This window comes from Guillardia theta (assembly GCF_000315625.1).
Source record: "Guillardia theta CCMP2712 unplaced genomic scaffold GUITHscaffold_22, whole genome shotgun sequence".
In the NCBI taxonomy this organism is placed as follows: Eukaryota; class Cryptophyceae; order Pyrenomonadales; family Geminigeraceae; genus Guillardia; species Guillardia theta.
In genome coordinates, this window is record NW_005434652.1 from 609,390 (window position 1) to 629,222 (window position 19,833).

The 19,833-nt window shown below is 48.3% G+C and overlaps 5 protein-coding genes across 5 annotated transcripts; 2 read left to right on the forward strand and 3 right to left on the reverse strand.

Moving 5' to 3' along the window:
- Positions 1 to 659: 659 nt before the first annotated feature.
- GUITHDRAFT_105974 (hypothetical protein) lies at positions 660 to 5,552 on the forward strand (the record flags this gene model as incomplete). The annotated part of the gene is made up of 1 exon (XM_005835289.1): positions 660 to 5,552. The coding sequence occupies one exon, from the start codon at positions 660 to 662 to the stop codon at positions 5,550 to 5,552; it is 4,893 nt and encodes a 1,630-aa protein (XP_005835346.1).
- A 187-nt stretch (positions 5,553 to 5,739) lies between these two features.
- Positions 5,740 to 7,526, reverse strand: GUITHDRAFT_136873 (hypothetical protein; the record flags this gene model as incomplete). The annotated part of the gene is made up of 8 exons (XM_005835290.1): positions 5,740 to 5,784; positions 5,829 to 5,870; positions 5,997 to 6,029; positions 6,121 to 6,668; positions 6,710 to 6,788; positions 6,835 to 6,879; positions 6,924 to 6,955; positions 7,346 to 7,526. 8 exons carry the CDS (start codon positions 7,524 to 7,526, stop codon positions 5,740 to 5,742), a joined length of 1,005 nt encoding a protein of 334 aa, XP_005835347.1.
- Positions 7,527 to 9,595: 2,069 nt separating this feature from the next.
- GUITHDRAFT_162475 (hypothetical protein) lies at positions 9,596 to 14,202 on the forward strand. The gene is made up of 26 exons (XM_005835291.1): positions 9,596 to 9,671; positions 9,722 to 9,784; positions 9,879 to 9,961; positions 10,014 to 10,079; positions 10,135 to 10,175; positions 10,216 to 10,282; positions 10,345 to 10,398; positions 10,598 to 10,648; positions 10,792 to 10,821; positions 11,190 to 11,231; positions 11,516 to 11,564; positions 11,626 to 11,672; positions 12,092 to 12,157; positions 12,323 to 12,365; positions 12,414 to 12,476; positions 12,522 to 12,557; positions 12,585 to 12,646; positions 12,719 to 12,931; positions 13,114 to 13,233; positions 13,280 to 13,366; positions 13,414 to 13,499; positions 13,574 to 13,635; positions 13,679 to 13,788; positions 13,825 to 13,861; positions 13,908 to 14,006; positions 14,066 to 14,202. Exons 6-26 carry the CDS (start codon positions 10,235 to 10,237, stop codon positions 14,089 to 14,091), a joined length of 1,431 nt encoding a protein of 476 aa, XP_005835348.1. The 5' UTR covers positions 9,596 to 9,671; positions 9,722 to 9,784; positions 9,879 to 9,961; positions 10,014 to 10,079; positions 10,135 to 10,175; positions 10,216 to 10,234; the 3' UTR covers positions 14,092 to 14,202.
- Positions 14,203 to 14,290: 88 nt separating this feature from the next.
- GUITHDRAFT_105977 (hypothetical protein) lies at positions 14,291 to 15,416 on the reverse strand (the record flags this gene model as incomplete). The annotated part of the gene is made up of 4 exons (XM_005835292.1): positions 14,291 to 14,371; positions 14,419 to 14,521; positions 14,567 to 15,369; positions 15,414 to 15,416. The coding sequence occupies 4 exons, from the start codon at positions 15,414 to 15,416 to the stop codon at positions 14,291 to 14,293; spliced, it is 990 nt and encodes a 329-aa protein (XP_005835349.1).
- Positions 15,417 to 15,865: 449 nt separating this feature from the next.
- GUITHDRAFT_105978 (hypothetical protein) lies at positions 15,866 to 17,384 on the reverse strand (the record flags this gene model as incomplete). The annotated part of the gene is made up of 12 exons (XM_005835293.1): positions 15,866 to 15,895; positions 15,942 to 16,006; positions 16,057 to 16,095; positions 16,161 to 16,242; positions 16,310 to 16,384; positions 16,429 to 16,518; positions 16,586 to 16,663; positions 16,709 to 16,772; positions 16,868 to 16,926; positions 16,968 to 17,057; positions 17,217 to 17,320; positions 17,369 to 17,384. 12 exons carry the CDS (start codon positions 17,382 to 17,384, stop codon positions 15,866 to 15,868), a joined length of 792 nt encoding a protein of 263 aa, XP_005835350.1.
- Positions 17,385 to 19,833: the final 2,449 nt, after the last annotated feature.

The window sequence follows — 19,833 nt, forward strand, 5'->3', positions numbered from 1 at the left end:
AAAAACACCGGACAATATGGATGTCTAGCGGGTGTTGTGGTGTACCCCACCCCCTACAGACAACAGAAGTAGGGGGGGGGGGGATATTACCCTGGTCTCCTTTGAATCTTTAAGAGAGATTCATTTACCCTCTTCTTCCGGTACCGGCACCATTTTGGGGGGGGGAAGAAGGAAGATATTGAGGGGGATCAAGACCCAATCTCCCCTTTTTCCCCGGCTCCAAGATCTCTCTCTCTCTCTCTCTCTCTCTCTCTTTCTCTCAATCTCTCTCTCTCTCACTCTCTTTCTCTCGCTCTTTTCCTCTCTCTTTTTCCTCCGCCCCTCCCTCCCCTCCCCTCCCTCCCTCCCTCCCTCCCTCCCTCCCTCCCTCCCTCCCTTTCCCTTTCCCTCCCTTTCCCTTCCCCCCCGCCCCCCCCCCCCCTCTAACAATCTCTCTAACAATCTCTCCTTCTCCCCACCTTCACTAGCTTTCGTTGTTCCCAAGGATGTTTGGTAATTAGGACATCAGCCAAGGATGAATTTATTAAGTAGCTTGAGATGGATGGAGGGAAAGTCAAGTGTGGTGTGGAATGGTCACTAGTTCTTCTAGTTCTTGGGCAAACCAGCTGACACTGTTGTCACAGGTTTATGCACTTGAGGGTAACTTCGACCTGTAAAGAATGACTGGCCTGCCTGATACAGGCAACTCGAGCTGTCTTGGAATATGCTTGAGAGATTCGAACGATAATGTCATTGTCGATGCTGTGGATCATGCTAGCCCGAATGCGACAGCCATCCAAACAGGGGATGTCATTTTGAGTGTCAACGGAGTTGATGTTCAGGGACAGCGATTGCAATCGATCAAACCTCTGCTCAAGGGTCCAGTAGGTACAACCGTTCAATTGGTAGTGTTGAGGAGAAATTTTCAGCAGATTTCAACATCGCTCGTCCGTCATCCGCAACTGCCCGTTGCTTCTGATACAAGTTCTGCTCCTGAACACAAGCTGATCACGTGGGATAGAGAGCATGCCAGTCAGAAGATGAAGGCTGTTCCCTTCAGTGAGATCGGCACAGCAGATGGATGCTTAGATGTTACCATTGTCGATCTGGAGAATTTACCGGTCGCTTACGAAGTGGGCTGGTCTCTTACCGGGACCTTCGGTGGAACCTTATGCAACCCATATGTTGAATGCTCCGTTGGAAATTTCAAGCTACAAACTTCGACGATTTGTAATAAGCTGAGTTCTGGTGTAAATCAAACGCTGCGTATTCCAGTCACTGGTATATTTCCCTTGATTGTATGTGTCAAGAATAAGGAAACCACTTTGATTGGAGATGGTCAAATTGTTGGACAACTCTCTTTCCCAATGCAACAAATTGCTAGAAGAGGCTTTCATCAATCAGCACGTTTTAGACTACTTGTTGCTGATGAAGTCAATGAGAGGATTCCAACTCTGCGGGACCTCCCGAAAGGAGAGAGTGTGACTGGCTTGAAAGGTCGGCCTTCCACCATACAAATAGTTCTCTCTTACCATGGTCAGCCATATGAACAACTTCAGCTGGCTGCTAATCTGAAAGAACAGTACAAAGCCGCCATGAAGGAGCACGAAAATCTTTTGCAAAAGCACAAAAATTTGGAAAAAGAAAAGAAGCTTCTTGAAGAGGAAGAACAGAAACTCATAAAGCAAGATCGTGACGAGGACGAGAAGTTGCGCAAAGCAATCATAAAAAAGACCGAGAAAGAAACTGAGTTGAGAGCGAGAATTATTGACTCGCAGCAGAAACGAGCGGAGAGGGAGCGTGAAAAGTGGATTGAAGAAGCCAAGAGGCAGCAGGAGGCACTGGAAGCACAGGCAAGAAAGATGCCGGAGGTTACTCAAGTAAAACCAGCAAAGGAACCAGACCCAGTTGTGCCATCCACATGGAAGGAACTGCCTCAAATTGTGCACAAGGAAGAAGTCAAACCACAGGTTGTTCCAGAAATCAAAGAGGAGGAAAAACCAGAGCCTATCAAGGTCGCTTTGCAGAAGCCAGTCTCACGACAAGTCCCTGTCGTCGAGGAAACTTTGCCGGAAACTCCTGGCAACGAACCTCATGCAAGCTTGCCACCTGAGCCTGTCCTGCCGGTCGAAGAGGGACCTCCAGCCCCATCTAAAGATGTTCTACGCAGTGCTGTTGTTCGTCGAGAAGAGCTCAACAAAGCCATGTCCGGCTCGCAGAACCCAGGCGACAAGTTTGAGATCGAGTTTCTTCCAGACGCTGTTGCTTCTCTTCGTGCACTTGCAGCCGCTGGATATGAGATTGTGTTCATCTCCTCTGCCGTTCCATGGGTCGCGGACAAGATCCTCAAGTTTTTGATCGCGTCTGATCTTGTTGGGCCCAAGAACCCTGTGCAGGAGAGCAATGTCCTCTTCTGTCTTGAAGCCCAGGAGAAAGCTGAGATCATGAACCGGATGGGCGGCTTTGTTGCCGCGATGGATCGTTCTTGGAGCAGCTGCTCGACCATGAGCGAAGAGATAGAAGGAGTGAACTGCTTTCTGTTCTCCCCAGACGCAGAGAATGAGAGGTTGTTTTCCAATGGATACCTGAGCTGGCGCACAAAACGCGTTGAAATGCATGCACATGTGCAGCAACTTGGTTCATTGCAGAGACGAATCAATTCTAACCCTTCAGATGAAACGCTCTTCAAAGATGACATTCTGCTTCTTTTGAACAAAATCAAAAACATGTACCATCTACAGCAGGGAAAGATTCTGGTAGTTCCTCACGAGAAGAGTCACTCTGCGTCGCTCCAGACACGCCAGGTGAACGATGAAACAGTTGGTCGCCCCTGGTTGCAAGCGTGCGAGTCGCTTGGCGTCTCAAGCTCAATGGTGCGATCGTATGAGTTCGTTCCGGGAGGAGAGAAGAAACAGAGCGTGAAAGGACAGACTGGCTTCTACCCTCTCGCGGCTTCTGCTGATCAGGAAACTGTCAACCTTCTGAAAGGCAATTCAACGCCACAAGGCTGGGAGGCGGTCAAAGACAAGAAGTCGGGGGTCTGGTTCTACGTCAACCACAAGTCTAAGACTTCCACCTGGCTCGTTCCTGTTCACAACGCCTCGGACAGCCGGGCTGCAGAATGGAGCCAGAAAGCGATCCGCACTGACTTGTTTCAAGGCATCAAGGTCGACGTCGGCCTTACTCTCCGTAAAAGTAGCGATGGAAAGTACCGTGTGTCGTTGATGGAGGAACATGGGCCTGCCCACCGGAGTGGGTTAGTTCAGATTGATGACGCTGTGATAACCATCGATGGAAGAGAGATATCATCGGCAAGCCAAGAAGAAGTCAGCAACATGCTTGTCGGTGATTTGAACAGCGGAGTAGTCTTAGGGTTGGAGAGAGGCAGCAAGACGAGTCTGCCTATCTCCAACGCAGAAGACTGGGTCGCTCTGGTCTCAGAGGGTGTTCCTGATCCTGTCGAGCCCAAGAGGTACTTCCTCTATCGCAATCGAAAGCTCACAGTGCCGGAGGAGGACGATTCAGGAATCTTCACCGTGAGAGACGCGGTGACTGGAGTCTTCGTCTACTCCGGGCCCGGGCGATACGAAGGTGTTTGGCCTCTGCTGTGCAAGGAAGGTAAGCCGGTTGCTGGACGAACAGACGTATTCGAATGGCGCGGAAAGATCGTGCAGCAGCCAACATTCAATCAAGCGGGAATCGCGACAGTCTTGGACTACAAGACAAAGGAGGTTGTCTATCGTGGTCCGGGGGACATGTTTGTACCACATCATCCTGGAAACAATCCTGGAGTTAGCTTCTTTGTCTACCTCCAGCGTTCCCCTCCATCAAAGCGAGGCAGAGTCATGATCGACCTGGCCAGAATCGTTCTACGAATGTTTTCCTCAGACATGAACAAGTCGCAAGATCCAGCTGGAGTCAAGCTGGTGCTCAACTATGATTATGACAAAATGCAGTCTCGCAGAGAGTTGCTGCAGCAACAGATCCGATATGACGTAGCGGAGGCTCTGAATGTGGACCACGAGCAAATCTCTGTTCCGTTTCTGCAGAAGGGAAGCGTGATTGCTCGCTTCAACATCTTGCGCAGTGCTCACTCCAACGGAGGAATCAGTCCAGCGGCTTTGGCAGATATTTTGGTCCGGCAGTCAAAGGACCCCAGATCAAGGCTGCGCTGCATGCCGACCACTCGTCGCATTGCGGACGCGAAGGTGGAAGGAGCAGCAATCCAGGACTCCAAGGCGATGCCGACGAGAGGTGGGGAGCTCGAGGACGGCGCTCACTTGGAAGAGCCTTACCTGGAGGTTTACCTGCTTTCTGCTCGAAACCTCCCCTACCTGGAATCGATCAGGTTTCCCGATGCTGTTGTCGAAGTGTCGATGGGCAGTCAGTGCAAGTACACGAAAGTCTTCAAGGACTCCAAGGCTCCTAACTTCAATCAGGTGTTTCGATTTCCCATGGGAGACAACCAGCAGATCAAGTTACGAGTGTTCGATTTTGCTGGCCTGATGGACGGTCAACATCTGGGGGAGATCGTGATCAACTTGTCACAGCTGTTCGCATCCGAGCAGCAAGTTCTGGACGGCTGGTTTGACATGCAGGACATGAAGAGTCGCCTGTACCTCGATGGAAAGGCAGAAAGTGCTGCCTTGTACCTCAAGATTGCTCATGTCACCCGCTCAGGCCACCAAATGAGGTCGAGCAACAGCATGAACTCCAAGCCCGTCCCGAGGATGAGGCCGATCTCAGACGACCATCCCTTCTTTCCCGCTCCTGCTCAGGTTTCGAGTCAACGATTTTTCACTGCAGAGACGCCGAGTGCTGTAGTTCAGACGCCAGTCGTCAATGTGCCACGTCCTGCCCCGAGTGCTCCGGCGACGAAGGAGCCGATGGCCAAGTTGGTTGTCTTCATCTTTGGAGCTTCGGGACTGCCACCAGAGGGAAGGCAGTACCAGGTAGAAGCACGATTCTTGAACGAAACCAAGAAGACGCTCAGCAAGTCTGGTTCCTCCGTTGTCACCTTCAACGAACTTTTGCAGTTGGACGTTTGGTCAGAGTCGGACTCAAGTAGCACGCTCGAGCTGCGCTTGTTGGAGATTCCCGACAAACTCGTCGGAAGGACGAAGTTTGCCGTTCCTTTTCTCATCTCCTGCGCGCAGAAAGGTGAGAAGACGGAAGCTTCCTTCAAGCTGCAGGACGAGACTGGCAACGAGGCCGTAGGAGGCAAGCGGTCGACAGCATTGAAGATGAAGTTGCAGTACTTGCGACCTGGCGAGAAGTTCGAAGTTCCAATCGAAGAGACCAGGGAGGAAGGCGTGATTGGCATCGACTGGGAGCCCGTGAACAAGACCAACAAGCTCAAGATCTACTCGCTGCCAGCAGGGAGTCCAGCAGCAGAGGCGGGCTTGAAAAAGGGAGATGTGCTCGCGGCTGTGAACGGGAAGGACGTGTCGCAACTTTCAATTCAGGATATAATCAAGCTGGTAAAAGGCAAGGTGGGAGAGGAAGTTGAAATCACCGTCTCCCGCGAAGGGAGACTCGTCTCCGCCAAACTTATTCGCAAGGCTCTTTCTTAGGTGAGATGCTCTTGCTCCTGCACGTGAATGACATGAACATGGTCGAGCAGGCGTACGGCACTAGCAGACTTACGACACTTAACTCTCAAGGAATGAAACTTCAGCTGGATTTAGACGTGTAAGCTTCGGCGACAAGAGCATCCCACCTGACATGCAAGTCAATCGCGCTGGGTCATGGAATGCGATTTCACTCGATTTGTCGTCGGCAGAGCGGGCAGGGCATGCGTCGTTCCTGTAGTAGCTCATTAGCATGCGGATCAGAAGCAACGCACAGACCTTGAGCGACTGACAGCAGCAAGCATGGAAAACATGCCGGCACTATCAGCACGAGTCATTCACTCCTCTTCTTCTTCTTATCCTTGCCTCAAGTTGTAGAACTGGCCACGCTATGGTCTCGGGAAAAGGCTCAAGGCAAAGAGCACAAATTTCGTCGTCTTCGAGTACCTTGGCTGACGCTGAGAACATCCTGTCCTTGTCCTGCAGCGCTACTTCACCAGAGGTCATGTTGGGAAGTCATGTAGTGATGTTCACTGTCACCACCTTGACCTCCACCACAGTAAGCACGCACCTGCTCAGACACCAACTGACGGCGAACAAAGCGCTGCCGTCTGCCCGAGAGATCCTTCTGCACCCCAACTCCGCTCTCGCTCATCTCGATGATCACCCGATGCACTCCGAGGACAACCTCCTGCGAGCTCTTCCCGGCCCTGAAAGCAGCTTCGATCGCCTCGTTGGTCTCTATCATGTAAATCCCCCATGCACTTTCCGGCGCGTGAGTCACGTGAACTCCTTGGAGCTCCTCCTCGTTCTGTTTGCACCACTGCCAAACAGGCACGAAGTCTTTCCGCTGATTCGAGCCGACATTGATCAAGAACTCTTGCTTGATTTCCATGGATACACGCTTCATGCTCTTATCTTCCTCGACGAGTCTCCATTCTCCATTAGCAAGACCATTATGTGTCGCAGCATGTAAGATGACCGACGTCTGCGATGGTTCGATCTCCATTCTTCTCACTTGCCGGTAACCACTGATCTTGACTCCAAAGCGAGGACCATGGTCGATCTGCGGCGTCGTCTGGAAGTGCTTGCCATCTTTGGGCGAGAAGTGGATGGTAGCTGCAAATCTATCATTTCAACCTCAGCTCGACAACAGGCACCGTGGTGGAACGATGATCCCAGCGCGATCCGCTCTTGCTGACCCTGTTCTGGCTCAAGCTTCTCGTGAGCGCTTTCAATCTGAGGAACATGATCAGCGTGTCGAATCAAGTGCATTGGATTCTACCTGTTGGTTGATCGGGGGTGGATACGGCACGAGTGTCGCGTTCACCTAGGGCAACCAGTAAGCAAGTGAAGGGGAATGAATTCACTGACCGGATCCAGGGAGAGCCAAAGGATCCTTCTTCCTATGTGCAAACGAGCGTAAAACACTAATAATGTACGCCAGCTCAACAAGAAAACACCAACAAAAACTTCATTTTTTCTGATTCTCTCGCACCTCAAATCCTGGTTTCCCTTTCCTTGTGGTGACTTCAGATTGCAATGTGATTGTGTGTGTCTCTCCATCAACTTATCTAACTTTATACCACTATTCCTTGCCTTTCTCACTTCCATTGCCATAATCCTTGATGACATTCAATCTATCCTGCCTTCGCTTCTATTTGTCTCTCCCTTCCTGTTTCCTCTCTCTTGCCCTCCCAACCGGCTGTTCTACTCCCTCTTCTCTCTCTCCTTCCCCTCCTTACCTCTCCTTCCTGTTCGCGCTACTCCTCTTCCTTCTCTCTCCTTGTTTGTACCTGCATCTGACGACGCCATTCTTGTCTTGAAACCTGTGAGCTGGATGTGAAACTTTGAGCATAAACTTCCAGCAGAAGTTCCAAACTTCCAGCAGAAGTTCCAAACTTCCAGCAGAAGTTCCAAACTTCCAGCAGAAGTTCCAAACTTCCCCGGGGCCCGGACACGGTGACTGGCAAACATGACTGGGGCGGGCCTGTTTCAATGGGAATTATTATATATAGAGAGGGTTCTAGTCAGCTCGTAGAAGGTCCTACTTCGGTCCTAGTCGATAATGTGAGATTATACAGAGGTCCTATACAATGTCATATACGCCTATCATTCCCTAGCACCAAAGACGAAAGGTTTGTCTCCCTTACCTCTTCCGACCCCTACAACTTTGCCACCCCCACCCCTCAATCATTTGCTACCCTACCCTGCATATCCTTTAGGCTTCTCCACCCCTCAAACTGATGTACCCCTGTATGCCTATGAGAAAGATTCTTTGCATTGTACCACGGACACCTACCCCCAACCCCACCCCTTAAATACTCAACGGTACTACTACCCTTGTAGTCCCTTGCTACCCTTCCTCAAAGGGTCTTCCGTCCATCTCTACCCCGTGTTACACACCACCCTACCCACCCCTTGAGTTCCGTAAGCTCCATTCCCTGAGTTCATCGCGCTCTCATACCGTAGGGAGTGCGATGCAATGATGCGTGTGAGCCATGCTGTTAAATACTGACTTCATCATGGTAGTAGCCTCATCATGGTAGTAGCCTCATCATGGTACTAGCCTCATCATGGTAGTAGCCTCATCATGGTAGTAGCCTCATCATGGTACTAGCCTCATCATGGTACTAGCCTCATCATGGTAGTAGCCTCATCATGGTAGTAGCCTCATCATGGTAGTAGCCTCATCATGGTAGTAGCCTCATCATGGTAGTAGCCTCATCATGGTAGTAGCCTCATCATGGTAGTAGCCTCATCATGGTAGTAGCCTCATCATGGTAGTAGCCTCATCATGGTAGTAGCCTCATCATGGTAGTAGCCTCATCATGGTAGTAGCCTCATCATGGTAGTAGCCTCATCATGGTAGTAGCCTCATCATGGTAGTAGCCTCATCATGGTAGTAGCCTCATCATGGTAGTAGCCTCATCATGGTAGTAGCCTCATCATGGTAGTAGCCTCATCATGGTAGTAGCCTCATCATGGTAGTAGCCTCATCATGGTAGTAGCCTCATCATGGTAGTAGCCTCATCATGGTAGTAGCCTCATCATGGTAGTAGCCTCATCATGGTAGTAGCCTCATCATGGTAGTAGCCTCATCATGGTAGTAGCCTCATCATGGTAGTAGCCTCATCATGGTAGTAGCCTCATCATGGTAGTAGCCTCATCATGGTAGTAGCCTCATCATGGTAGTAGCCTCATCATGGTAGTAGCCTCATCATGGTAGTAGCCTCATCATGGTAGTAGCCTCATCATGGTAGTAGCCTCATCATGGTAGTAGCCTCATCATGGTAGTAGCCTCATCATGGTAGTAGCCTCATCATGGTAGTAGCCTCATCATGGTAGTAGCCTCATCATGGTAGTAGCCTCATCATGGTAGTAGCCTCATCATGACGCTGGCTTCCTGAACAAGTTTGCTTTGTGATTGTGATGGATACTTTCAGCACACAGGCTCTTGTTTTATATTTCTTTGTGATTGATTCGCCCATATTTGTCTATTTTCACGAAATGAAATGGAGCGATCTGCGTGTGAGTCGAGAGTATTTTGAAATTTTGTGAGGATTCTGATGGTAGCAAGTTGATGTGAATTGGGAATTGGGAAGCAATCGAATCCACATATCCTTTAATCCTATTCATTTTGGTCGTGGACTGTGTGACTTTTTTCTTTTGAAGGGAAGAGGAACTAGATAGATTATGGCAAAAAAAGAAGATTAACATAAAATGGACCAAGAGAGTACTACATTCAACTTCCAACAACAGCTTCTTTGGTGAGCCATCATAAAATACAGTCAACAAACTTATTTGTTCTCAGGAATGCCAACGCAAGCCCTCCGACTCCACGATCACCTGTTGGCTCCCCAGTTAATTCCTTCCGCTTTTTTCAGCCCTTGGACCTCGCGGAGTCTGCTGGTTTCCGTGCACAATCACCTCTCGGCACTTTTCAGTGGGGGGGAGGGCAACAAAAGACCTTTTCTGGTTACATTCTTGTCACAAAGGTCGAGTGTAATTGTTTGACCAGGGCCAACTTCGCCTATTGGTTCCCCACGCAGAGATGCAGGCCAACTCTCGCCCACCTTACGTGCATTTCTGGATGGACGGGATATATCACCTTTGCGCGCTGTATGATGTCCTGCTCTTCTCTTTTTAAGTATTGATTGCGGTGAAATAAGATATTTGGAGAAAGGAATGGAAGCTTGAGTCCATTCCGCCAATTCAGCCCCCTCCGTGGCACAGTGAGTGGTTTAATTTTTTGATAGATGCGTACTCTTTGGGCTTGGCGTAGATTACAGTGCATCCTGTTTCAACGGTCTCACATGAACTGTTTAGGCATCTGACGAGGGAAGCATGAGATTTTCGCCTATGCGATTAGCTAGTGACGATGGAGGCAAACCTCAAAGTCCGATTGGAGGGTGATTGTACCGGCATTGCATGTACTTCATCTTTGACAATTTTGGTCTTCAGATTACCTGGAGATATCAGTGAAAGTCAGCTAGAAGAGGCGTTGCGAAGGCATACTCAATCCACCAGGTAGGAGGACAAAAGTGTTTGATTGTCTGATTAGTCATAATGATTACAATTGCAGGTATTGGTCCAGTGTGAGGAAACGATCCCGGCCGAGGCCTGGTACGTGATTGGTAGAATTCATATCAGATTCATTGAAAAGGCTTTTGCTAGAAAGTGGAATGACTATCGAAGGGGAAGAGGATGCCTCTACAAATTTTTCAAGTGTTGTGAGTCAAGTGCTCCACAAGCAGAGATGTGAGGTTGATAGCCTGATTGCAAATTGTTTTAGGGAAGTGCCGGATTGGAATCGATGACCGGTGTACCAAGCATTGCTAGTACTCAGGTCAGCATGTGCATTGGTCATCAGCATCGCGAATTTAAACTTTGTTTTTTCTCATGCTATTTATGAATAGCCCATGTCATCTACAGCAATGCAGCTTCAAACACAACTCCAGGCAAGTATCGCATGTGTAGCGCTTGTCAAGACTTGAGCAAACTTGTCTTTGCTCTCCTTTTACTCGCAATTTCTTTCTCCTTTGCAGAACATCAGCAGTATGAATACGTGGAACCAACCAGCAGGGCAGACTCAACAGGTGCATATCAATGCTCCCTGCACCCCGTTCACCTTTTTCTTATGTTAAGGGTCGTGCACAATCTCCCACCTATCAAATACCGCCGCCAGCTTTGAATGTATTTGATTTCTAGATGCTCTTTTTGAAACTGATGCTTTGTGAAGGGTGTCAGCTCTGGACAGCCAAATCAACAGGTTGACATTTCGCCTTGCCTTTGAGTAAACTCAACGTCTTGGTTGGGTTTCAGCTACAGATTCAGCAACTCCAACAGCTCGTTCAACTGCAGCAGCAAATGCAGCAGCAGCAGGTGCAACAGCCTGTACAGCTGCAAGTACAGCAGCAATTGCAGCAGCAGCAGCAGCAGCAGCAGCAGCAGCAGCAGCAGCAGCAGCAACAGCAACAGCAGCAGCAGCAGCAGCAGCAACAATTGCAGCAGCAGCAGCAACAACAACAACAACAATTGCAGCAGCAGCAGCAGCAGCAGCAGCAGCAGCAGCAGCAGCAGCAGCAGCAGATTCATGTACGTACGAATGTCTGCTTTGAATTGCTAACGACACATCAGGCTGTGTCTCAGGCTGGCTTAAGTCAAATTCAAGCAGCACAGGTGAGAAGCAAATGTTGAAACTACAGACTAAACTTTCGGTAGAACAATCAGTTTCAACAAATTCATCAGCAATTGCAGTACTCCAACCAGCAGCAGCAGCAGCAGCAGCAGCAGCAGTTTCACGGCAATTTTCAGCAACCGCATGGAACCCAGATGCAACTACACCAACAGGGTTTCCATGGATCCTTTTCCAACAATTTCCAACAATTCTCAGGAAATTCAGCGGTAGAAAAATTGAAGGTAAACTCGAAGGCGTCAAGTCGATTTTTGCAACTGTTCTTTAGGCCGACCTCTTCAACCAGAGTGCAAACCCGAGTAACGCTTTCTCCCATGGTTTGTTCTCGTGCCTTCCATTTGAATTGAATCCTATGCATTGACATTTTGTTTACTTCAGTTCATGTTAACAACATGGATGCCAAAGGGCTCATGGGTGTCAATCAGGTTTGTCCCCAATTTTCATACTGATATCTGAGTTTTCCTATTCGAAGTTCTCTGGGGCAAATACACAACAAGATCAGCAGGTTCTTCTTATTCGTTTTGCACTTTCACTTGTTTCTAATTTTTGACTTGTTAGAATAAGTTTGCTACCAATTCGATGCCGATGGACTACTTTGTAAATGTAGACTTGCATTGCAATAAGTTTGATTTATATTTCTATGACAAGTGTGTGACACAGCCCTTGAATATCCCAATTGCTGGATCGAGGCCTTTTGGGTAAGATTTTCTATTTATTTTGATGTATCTAATTTCGGAAATATCTTCAGGGTTGTTACTCCCGATTTGAACACAAATGCAGTTCAAGCCCATCAAGTCGTTTGTTATGATGATCTGAAACTTTGCTGCTAATGCCAAAAATCCAGATTTTGGACGACAAATTTGTGACCAACCACAGGAGAGATCGGATGCCGAATCGAGACTGCGCATCGGTGAGGCATCGAATTGAGAGTTCGATTTACCAATTGATGTTGAATTGTTATTAGGAGGCGGGCTCGCCTTGCCGTAGCATGTCCGGATCTCCAACGGGACGAAGGCAATCAAAACTTTTTGTTCCCGTTTCATGTCTTCGCTGACGATGCTCCGGTTTGTCGCAGATGCACCTCTACAAGTCCCATAAGGCGAGCTATCCGGACGCAGGTTGTGCTGCTTGTGTTCTTGCACGTTGTGACAATTTGCGTGATGTAGAAAGTCGCAAGTGCACCGCAGCCCCCGAGTGTAGATATGATGACGTGTTGTGTTCAGCTAATGGTAAGAATCCGATTCATCTTCATTACGCATTTGATGTTATGGCAGGCAAGTCCTGGTCAGCCCTCTGCGAGAGTGACACAGGTACACGACATTTACCCTTCTCTGTAGCTTTCGTTTTCGTGTCAGCCCCGCAGTGGTTTAGATGGGTTGTTGCATCCAACCGACACATGGTGTTAGACTAGCAAGGACAGAGCGAAAGGGCCGTCAGTATGACCTTCAGTTGGTAACATTCGGTCACGTAGGCTCTCGAAGCCTTTGCTGCCAGCGTAAAGGCAGGCCAGAGAGAAGAAGCCATGAGAGCGGCAAAACGAAGCAAAGGACTTTTGGATGGACACACCGACGAACTTGCTGACACTCTGGCCAAAATTGGTGCGACCCTTTGTGAACTTTCCGTCTCGACTTACGTTGTGAAATTAGGAGTGGATGACGAAGAAGAAGATAAAAAGATTGGACAGGTTTGATGCAAGTTGATGAGTGATGAAGTTACGGATGGTTTGATAGTCACCAATCGAAAGACACAAATTGCTTGCGTGGAGGCCGCCCACCAATGGCAAGATAAATATAGATGTGTTCAAAAGCAAAGACGGGGTAAGCAATCTTGTCCTGAGAATTACAGGAATGATGATGCAACAAACAGACCAGCCATAGCGTGAATGTTAAAGGAGCGAAAAGCTGGAGTGAATTTCAAGAAGCCGTCACTCAACTGGTATCAGCAGTACGTGAGCTTGTTCCTGACGTCGAAATCAAACAGAATCAGGTACGATACATGTGCTGCTCTTTTTGCTTATTTTTTTTCGCTCCAGGCCCGAGTTGCCTTGACAAAATCCAGTTTTCATATTGGACACTGTATAGACATTGGGAACCTAAACATCGCCGATGACTTCGCAGAGGTAGGGTGCAAGGATTGCCTCGAAGCTCCATGCTCAGCTACGTGCAGGTCTGCACGAGGAAGAAGAAAGGAGCAGAGGCTGCAGTTGGCAAGGCTGCCAAGACAAATGGTGGACTCGTTTTGAAGCTTCACAAGTGAGGAGATTGCACTCGGATAAAGAAATCCTTCACTGAGTGTTACTTGCTTGACGTCGTTCTCTGTGCTAAAGATGGAACGCAAAAGTTATGCTACATGGCAATGGTCGTGGAGACATGTGGTGGCCAACTTCAGGTTTTCAAAAACGATTTTCTTGACAGAGCTGACATTTAAACAGATCTAGAGAACATGACTGAAGCTTATAATGCTCTGTGTGCACACTTGAATATCTCGGGTCACCCAAGCTCGCCGTCAAGTATGGACTTGCATCATCTCGCATGGGCTGAGGTGTTGCTCGCAGGCTCTGTCTCATCTCCGTTACAGCACCCGTTGGAGTCCGATCTCATGCCGCCGCCACAACGTGACATTCAAGTGTGACTGATTCGAATCTGACATTTCAATTGCAGCCCTTGTCCGCAAGGGAGGGAGTTTCAAGAAGAAGATGAGCGAGGAAGGTCAGCCATTGTTTTCGCAAGGAGCGTCCAACCCCGTAATGCAAAACCAAGGTCAGTGCCAGGCTTTGTTCCAGCCGACTGGGCAGACGTGAGTGATCTTGCCCATGCAGCATTTCCCGGATTCAAAGCCACCTAACAGTCTAAGAGTACAGATTTGAGTTTACTAGACAGGCATTATTAGTTTCGAGTTGTGGACGCTTTGTTTCGAAACCAGTGGATTAAGTTGAAGAATGACACTTTGATCGTGAAGATTGAGAGGTGGTGGATTCAGAATGTAATGCTCAGACCTCTTTTAATCATATGTGGGGGACTTGTATTCATATCAGACATGCACGTTAAGAGCTTCCGACCGCGCTGTGCAGAGCAGTGACCCACTTGTCGCAAGCCTCGAGACTTTCTGCTTTGAAGCTGACAACCTTACAAGACAGTCTGAGTGCTAAGGAGAGATGATCGCAAGTCTCACCTGCCCTTTGTCGCGATGAACCAGATCGAACCTCAAAGGATCCATTCTTCCTTTCCCTGGAACCCTCCGCTCCGGCGGAACATACCAGTTCTTCATGTCGTATCTGCGGATTAGAGTTAGGAAAGGAGGAAACGCAAGGAAGGAAGACCTTTCTTTCGTGTCTCCTTTGTCATTGAGATGTAGACACTCCATGACACCATCGGCTAGCGAGCACTGAAGTCGGATCTTCCAAGGGTCCTCAAACCTTCCGTGATCTGCTTTCTTCTTGCGTAAGATTGACTCCATCACCTTGTTCCCCTTCCGCTTCTGAGTCTCCTCAGCTTGAGGCAGGCCCGCAGCTTCCTCAGCCACTTCTTGAGCTCCCCGGCTAGAGACAGGCTGGAGGACGTTGTTCTCATATGACGACGTATCATGCCTGTCACTTCGCGAACTCACTGACGCCTCTTCGCTCCCCTTGAGCAAGCTTCGTAACATCTTGACTTCAGCGGTCAGCGCAGCATTCTCTTCGAGGAGGTATGATGCCTTGGCTGCACTCTCTTGGATCTGCACTCTCGCTTCTTCCAACTCACTTTTCAACACATTTCTGTCTTCTTCAATCGTGCGTTTTTCTGCTTTGAGCTTTTCAAATGCAGCTTCTCTTTGAGCGAATTTTGCTTGCAACTCGTCAAATGCCGAGTTGTTTAACTCCTGCGAGCGTTGTGCTTTGCTTTCTTCAAGTAGTCTCTTCTCTTCTTTTAGCTGCTCTTCAACTACAGCGATGTTGGCAGCAAGCCGCTTGCGCGCGAGGGTCACAGCAGAAGAAAGACTGTCAGCCGACGAAAGAACAGCCTTGGACATCTTGCTTCTCTCAGCTTCGACGAGGGCAAGGAGATCCTCGATGTTTTCTAAATCTTCGTCGTCCCATTCGTTGCTTTCTGTCGCCTCCGCATTCTTTTGGGGAGACTCGTCAGCCTGTATGATTGTGAGTTTGACAGGACACCCCAAGTTCGTCTCACCATGCCGAGGCTTCCGAGGTCTCTGAGAGGGTCAGAAAGGCTGCCGTCAGAAGATAGAAGATCTTGGGGGTCCTGCTGGAGGGAGGATGCGGCTGCTCGCGGAGTCGCCTCCTCACTGTCGCCCTCGGGTATGACATGCAGCATGGCGGGCGGGAAGAGGAGCAGAACTGAACGATAGGCAAGGATTAAGCGATCATTAATGTTTAAGAGCAGGATTAAGCAATGATTAGGCGAGGATTAAGCAGCGGTGATCAATTATTAATTTTATAGGCTGGAAATAAGCGATTATACATTTTTTATTAAAATGCTGATCATCCCAAGGCAGGATTAAGGCAGGATTAAGGCAGGATTAAGCCATGGTTCGGACGGTGCCTTGTCAGTTTATTGGCATGATGGTCGGCTGACAAGTCTGAAGTACAAGAATACATCTCTCATCGCTCAGATGCTTCACTCTAGTCTCCGAACATGTCCAGGTCTTCTTCCTGCATGCGAGTAGATCAGCTCATCTCCATACACGATGCACGTGACCTTCTGCTCCAGCGACTTTTTGTAGTCCTCGACCAGAGATTGAAACCTTTCAGCGCCTACCCATCCTGGAGTAACAAGCATGAACAAGACACACATCTCTGTAGGAGATGCAGACCAAACTCTATCACGGTACACGTCAAGTTGTCTCCACTTCCTGACAATCAAGTCATCACGATCACTGAAACCTTGCGACAGTCCGATAAGGTTACGGTCTGTCACCTTTCTGATACGCGGTCCGCACCACAGAAGCAGCCGCGTCCTGTGGACGTCCAAAGTGTTCTCCAGCGATGTCAACAGCCTCCTGTGAGCAGAAGGGTCACCATCACTCTGAGCGGTTCACAACACGCCATGTCCTCGCGGTCGGTCACCTGGTCATCAAGCATGTCCCAGATGCCGTCACAGGCCATGACGATGAAGCAGTCCTCTGATGTGATATCCAACACCTGACGATTCGTGTGAGAGGGGTCGGTCCGCCAATCCCCGTCACCTTGATCTCTGGTTCGCTCACGACAATCTTGTTCGGTTGCTTCAGGTCAGTATCTCCAAACGTCCGCGAGACTGCCAGGTATTGATGCTCCTGCAAACTCTACGTTCAGCTTCACTTCATAGCAAACGAACACTGCAAGGATCACTTTCAAATTCACCCCAGCTCCTGCACCAGCTGCAGTTGTCACACGCCAGACTCCACCAATATTGACAACGTAGCCTCCTGCCGCCCGAACCTACGTGACAGTCTCAACTCCCTCACAGGACACGCACAAGGCAACCCGTCGCTCCTCGTCGCCACGGTTCGGTTTGTGATCTTCTGAAAGACGAATCGCTCTGCCGCCTCTGCACATCACAGCTCTAGCGCGTGGCCACAAGTAAGAGGCAAGTGATTCACAGATTGAAAAACAACACTCAGATGCCTTCGGTGACGATATTACCTGCAATCTCCGGTATTCGCACAATAAACTTTGAGGTCTCCTGATTTTTGCTTCAAGTTCTTTTAGCAGAACGTGATGAGTCAAAATTTCATCCATGCACCTCTGTTGGAGTAATGCTTCCTGTGACCAAGGTCACCAGGGCAGTGGAGCCATCCTTCGCCTTCATGTGGCCTGGCAACTTGATAAGTTCCTGCAAACCTGTCACTTCTAATGACGATCAGCAGGCTTTCTCAACTTTGTCCGTGTTGATGAAGACGTCATTCAAAAGTCTGGATACACACTGAGATCGTAGGAGGGCAGAATGGAGTTGGCACCTTCGGATGCTCGATTCGTTGGGGGTCCATGACACCAAAGCATTTCTGCGCAGTTGAATGTTCTTGTGGAGATGTTTGGCAAGATACTCAGGCGTGAAGATTCCACCATGCCTGATAAGCGCAACGAAAATGGTCATCTCTACATCTCAAACAACCTACACAGGAGTACAGCCACAATTGTTCTCACCCATCGAAGATCGCATAGTAGTATCCGAGATCACCCAAGTCTTCAGGACCAGAGTACCTTGCAAGCTGCCAGTCACGAGGGGAGAGGAGGAGAAAGAGATATCATGCGGCTCTACCGATCTTCTTGATGATCTTTCAACCCACGCCAGGACTCCGTGTGAAAACGCAAGTTGAGCTGTGCGTGATGCTCCTGCAAGCCAGAACAAAGTGAGGGGTGTCAAAGTAACAGAGATTAGATGAAAGTAAAGGAGGTTAAAGTAAGGGAGATGAAAGTAAAGGAGGTAAATGTAAGGGAGGTTAAAGTAAAGGAGGTTAAAGAAAGGGAGGTTAAAGTAAAGGAGGTAAATGTAAGGGAGATGAAAGTAAAGGAGGTAAATGTAAGGGAGATGAAAGTAAAGGAGGTTAAAGAAAGGGAGGTTAAAGTAAAGGAGGTTAAAGAAAGGGAGATGAAAGTAAAGGAGGTAAAGGTAAGGGAGATGAAAGTAAAGGAGGTAAATGTAAGGGAGATGAAAGTAAAGGAGGTTAAAGAAAGGGAGGTTAAAGTAAAGGAGGTAAATGTAAGGGAGATGAAAGTAAAGGAGGTTAAAGAAAGGGAGGTTAAAGTAAAGGAGGTTAAACGGAGGAAGGACTTAAGTTAGGGGAAGATTTAGAAAAGACATCACCTGCGGCTCAAACGGCAGGCCGTCTGGAGTTCGAACATCCAAAGCACTTGAGTGAAGAACTGTCAGAGAGTGGAGTAGAGAATGCTACCTTCACCATCGGCGACCATCTTCTGACGTGCTGTATGAGCTGTCAGTCACCTTACAAGGAACTCAAGGCTTTCAACTGCCTTAAAGTGAAGGAAACTTGTTGGCCTTCAGTCAACGCCACTAGACCCGAACCTCCTCGAACCACAACCTGGCAAGACATGACTTCGAGCACCATAACTTCATTCCTTACAGCGTTCTTATGAACGAATACGTCTGTTTTGTCAGATGACTCCAAGCTAGAGAGGTAGATGTGAGACTCTTTTGTGCGATGTAACTGAAACAATATACCTCGCGCCCTCCTCCGGAGAAATGAATCCGAATCCTTTCTTGACATTAAAATTTACAATCTTCCCCTTTCACAGTGTTCAAAAGACGTAACAACACGTCCAGTGTTCTTATGTACCTTCAGTCTTCCCTCATTCGCTTCAGAAATATTTTCACCTAGGGTGGCGACTAATCTTCAGGATGTTGTTGCTGACCCACAACATTGGAAATAGAGACCATGTGCAGTTCTTGTAGAATTCTCTTTCATCCCCTGACCATCTTCAAGCGTCTGCAGCATTGATGCATAAAAGGTTTCTGCTTGAATCTGCATGTTTGATCAAAGGAAATCTTGAACGCTCAGCTTTGAAAACCTTAAGCTCCTTCAAATCTTTACTTGTTGACATATCTGTTGCGAATTCAACAAAAATCACTCTCAAGAATTTTCATCATTTGCAGATCAGTAAACCTTTGGAAAGTGAATTGAGCTTCTTCAAAAACTGACAAATAAAATCAATTATCAAAGTAAATGTAGTCAGATACAACCTCTAGAAATTCTTCCAAATTCTTTGATTCCTGCAAATTTTCAAACTCCTCGAGCAATTCTGTGATAGATAAATTCTCCATGCTTGATTTCTAGTCCCAAAAATTCAATAAAGAAATCTTTTGATGTCTTTGCAAGAACCTTGGAAGGCTGGAAGTCGATCTCATTTGATGAGATATCTTCTGACGATCTTTTCATCTGCAAGTTCAAATTCGTATTAGATGGTGATTCATCACATGATTTCTCCGATTAGAGTGGTCACTTGCTCCAAGGCTATGAATCCTCGAGCGCTCCTATCAATCTTCTGAGAGGGTTCATCTATCATCTCTGATGGACAATAGGGAGAACTCCATATCTACTTCTCTCAGATTTAATTCGAGGCAGTCCAAAGATTCATATGCTCGGTCTTAGTTATCTGCTTTCCCGTGATCATCCTTCTTCTCTCGCTCTTCGCGAATCCAGACCCTTCTCGTCGACCTCCCTCCCTCGCTTCCTCAACTGTTTCTCTTTTTCGTTCTAATCACTGATCTTCTCCATTCCTTTTCCTACCTCGGACTCTCTGTTCTAGATTATATTTTCCTTTTAAACACTCTCACTTTCACTAGCTGATCAGTCCTTTCCTCGATTCGCTTCAAATTTCCCTGCTCCCGTGTCCCTCCTCTCATGCTCCCGGCCTGCCTACGCCAATCATTCTCAAACTCCTGCTATCCTTCCTTTCTCGCTCTCCCCTTTCTCCCTCCCCAGTCCTGTGCTGCCGTCGGTAATCTCACCCTCCTCTTCTCCTCCTCATCATCATAATCACCATCAACATCCTTCCTATGTTCTGTCCTCCCCTCTTCTCTCATGCTCTTCCCTATCCTCCCCTCCCCTCCTCCCCTCCCCTCCTCCTCTAACTCCTGACCTTATCTCCTC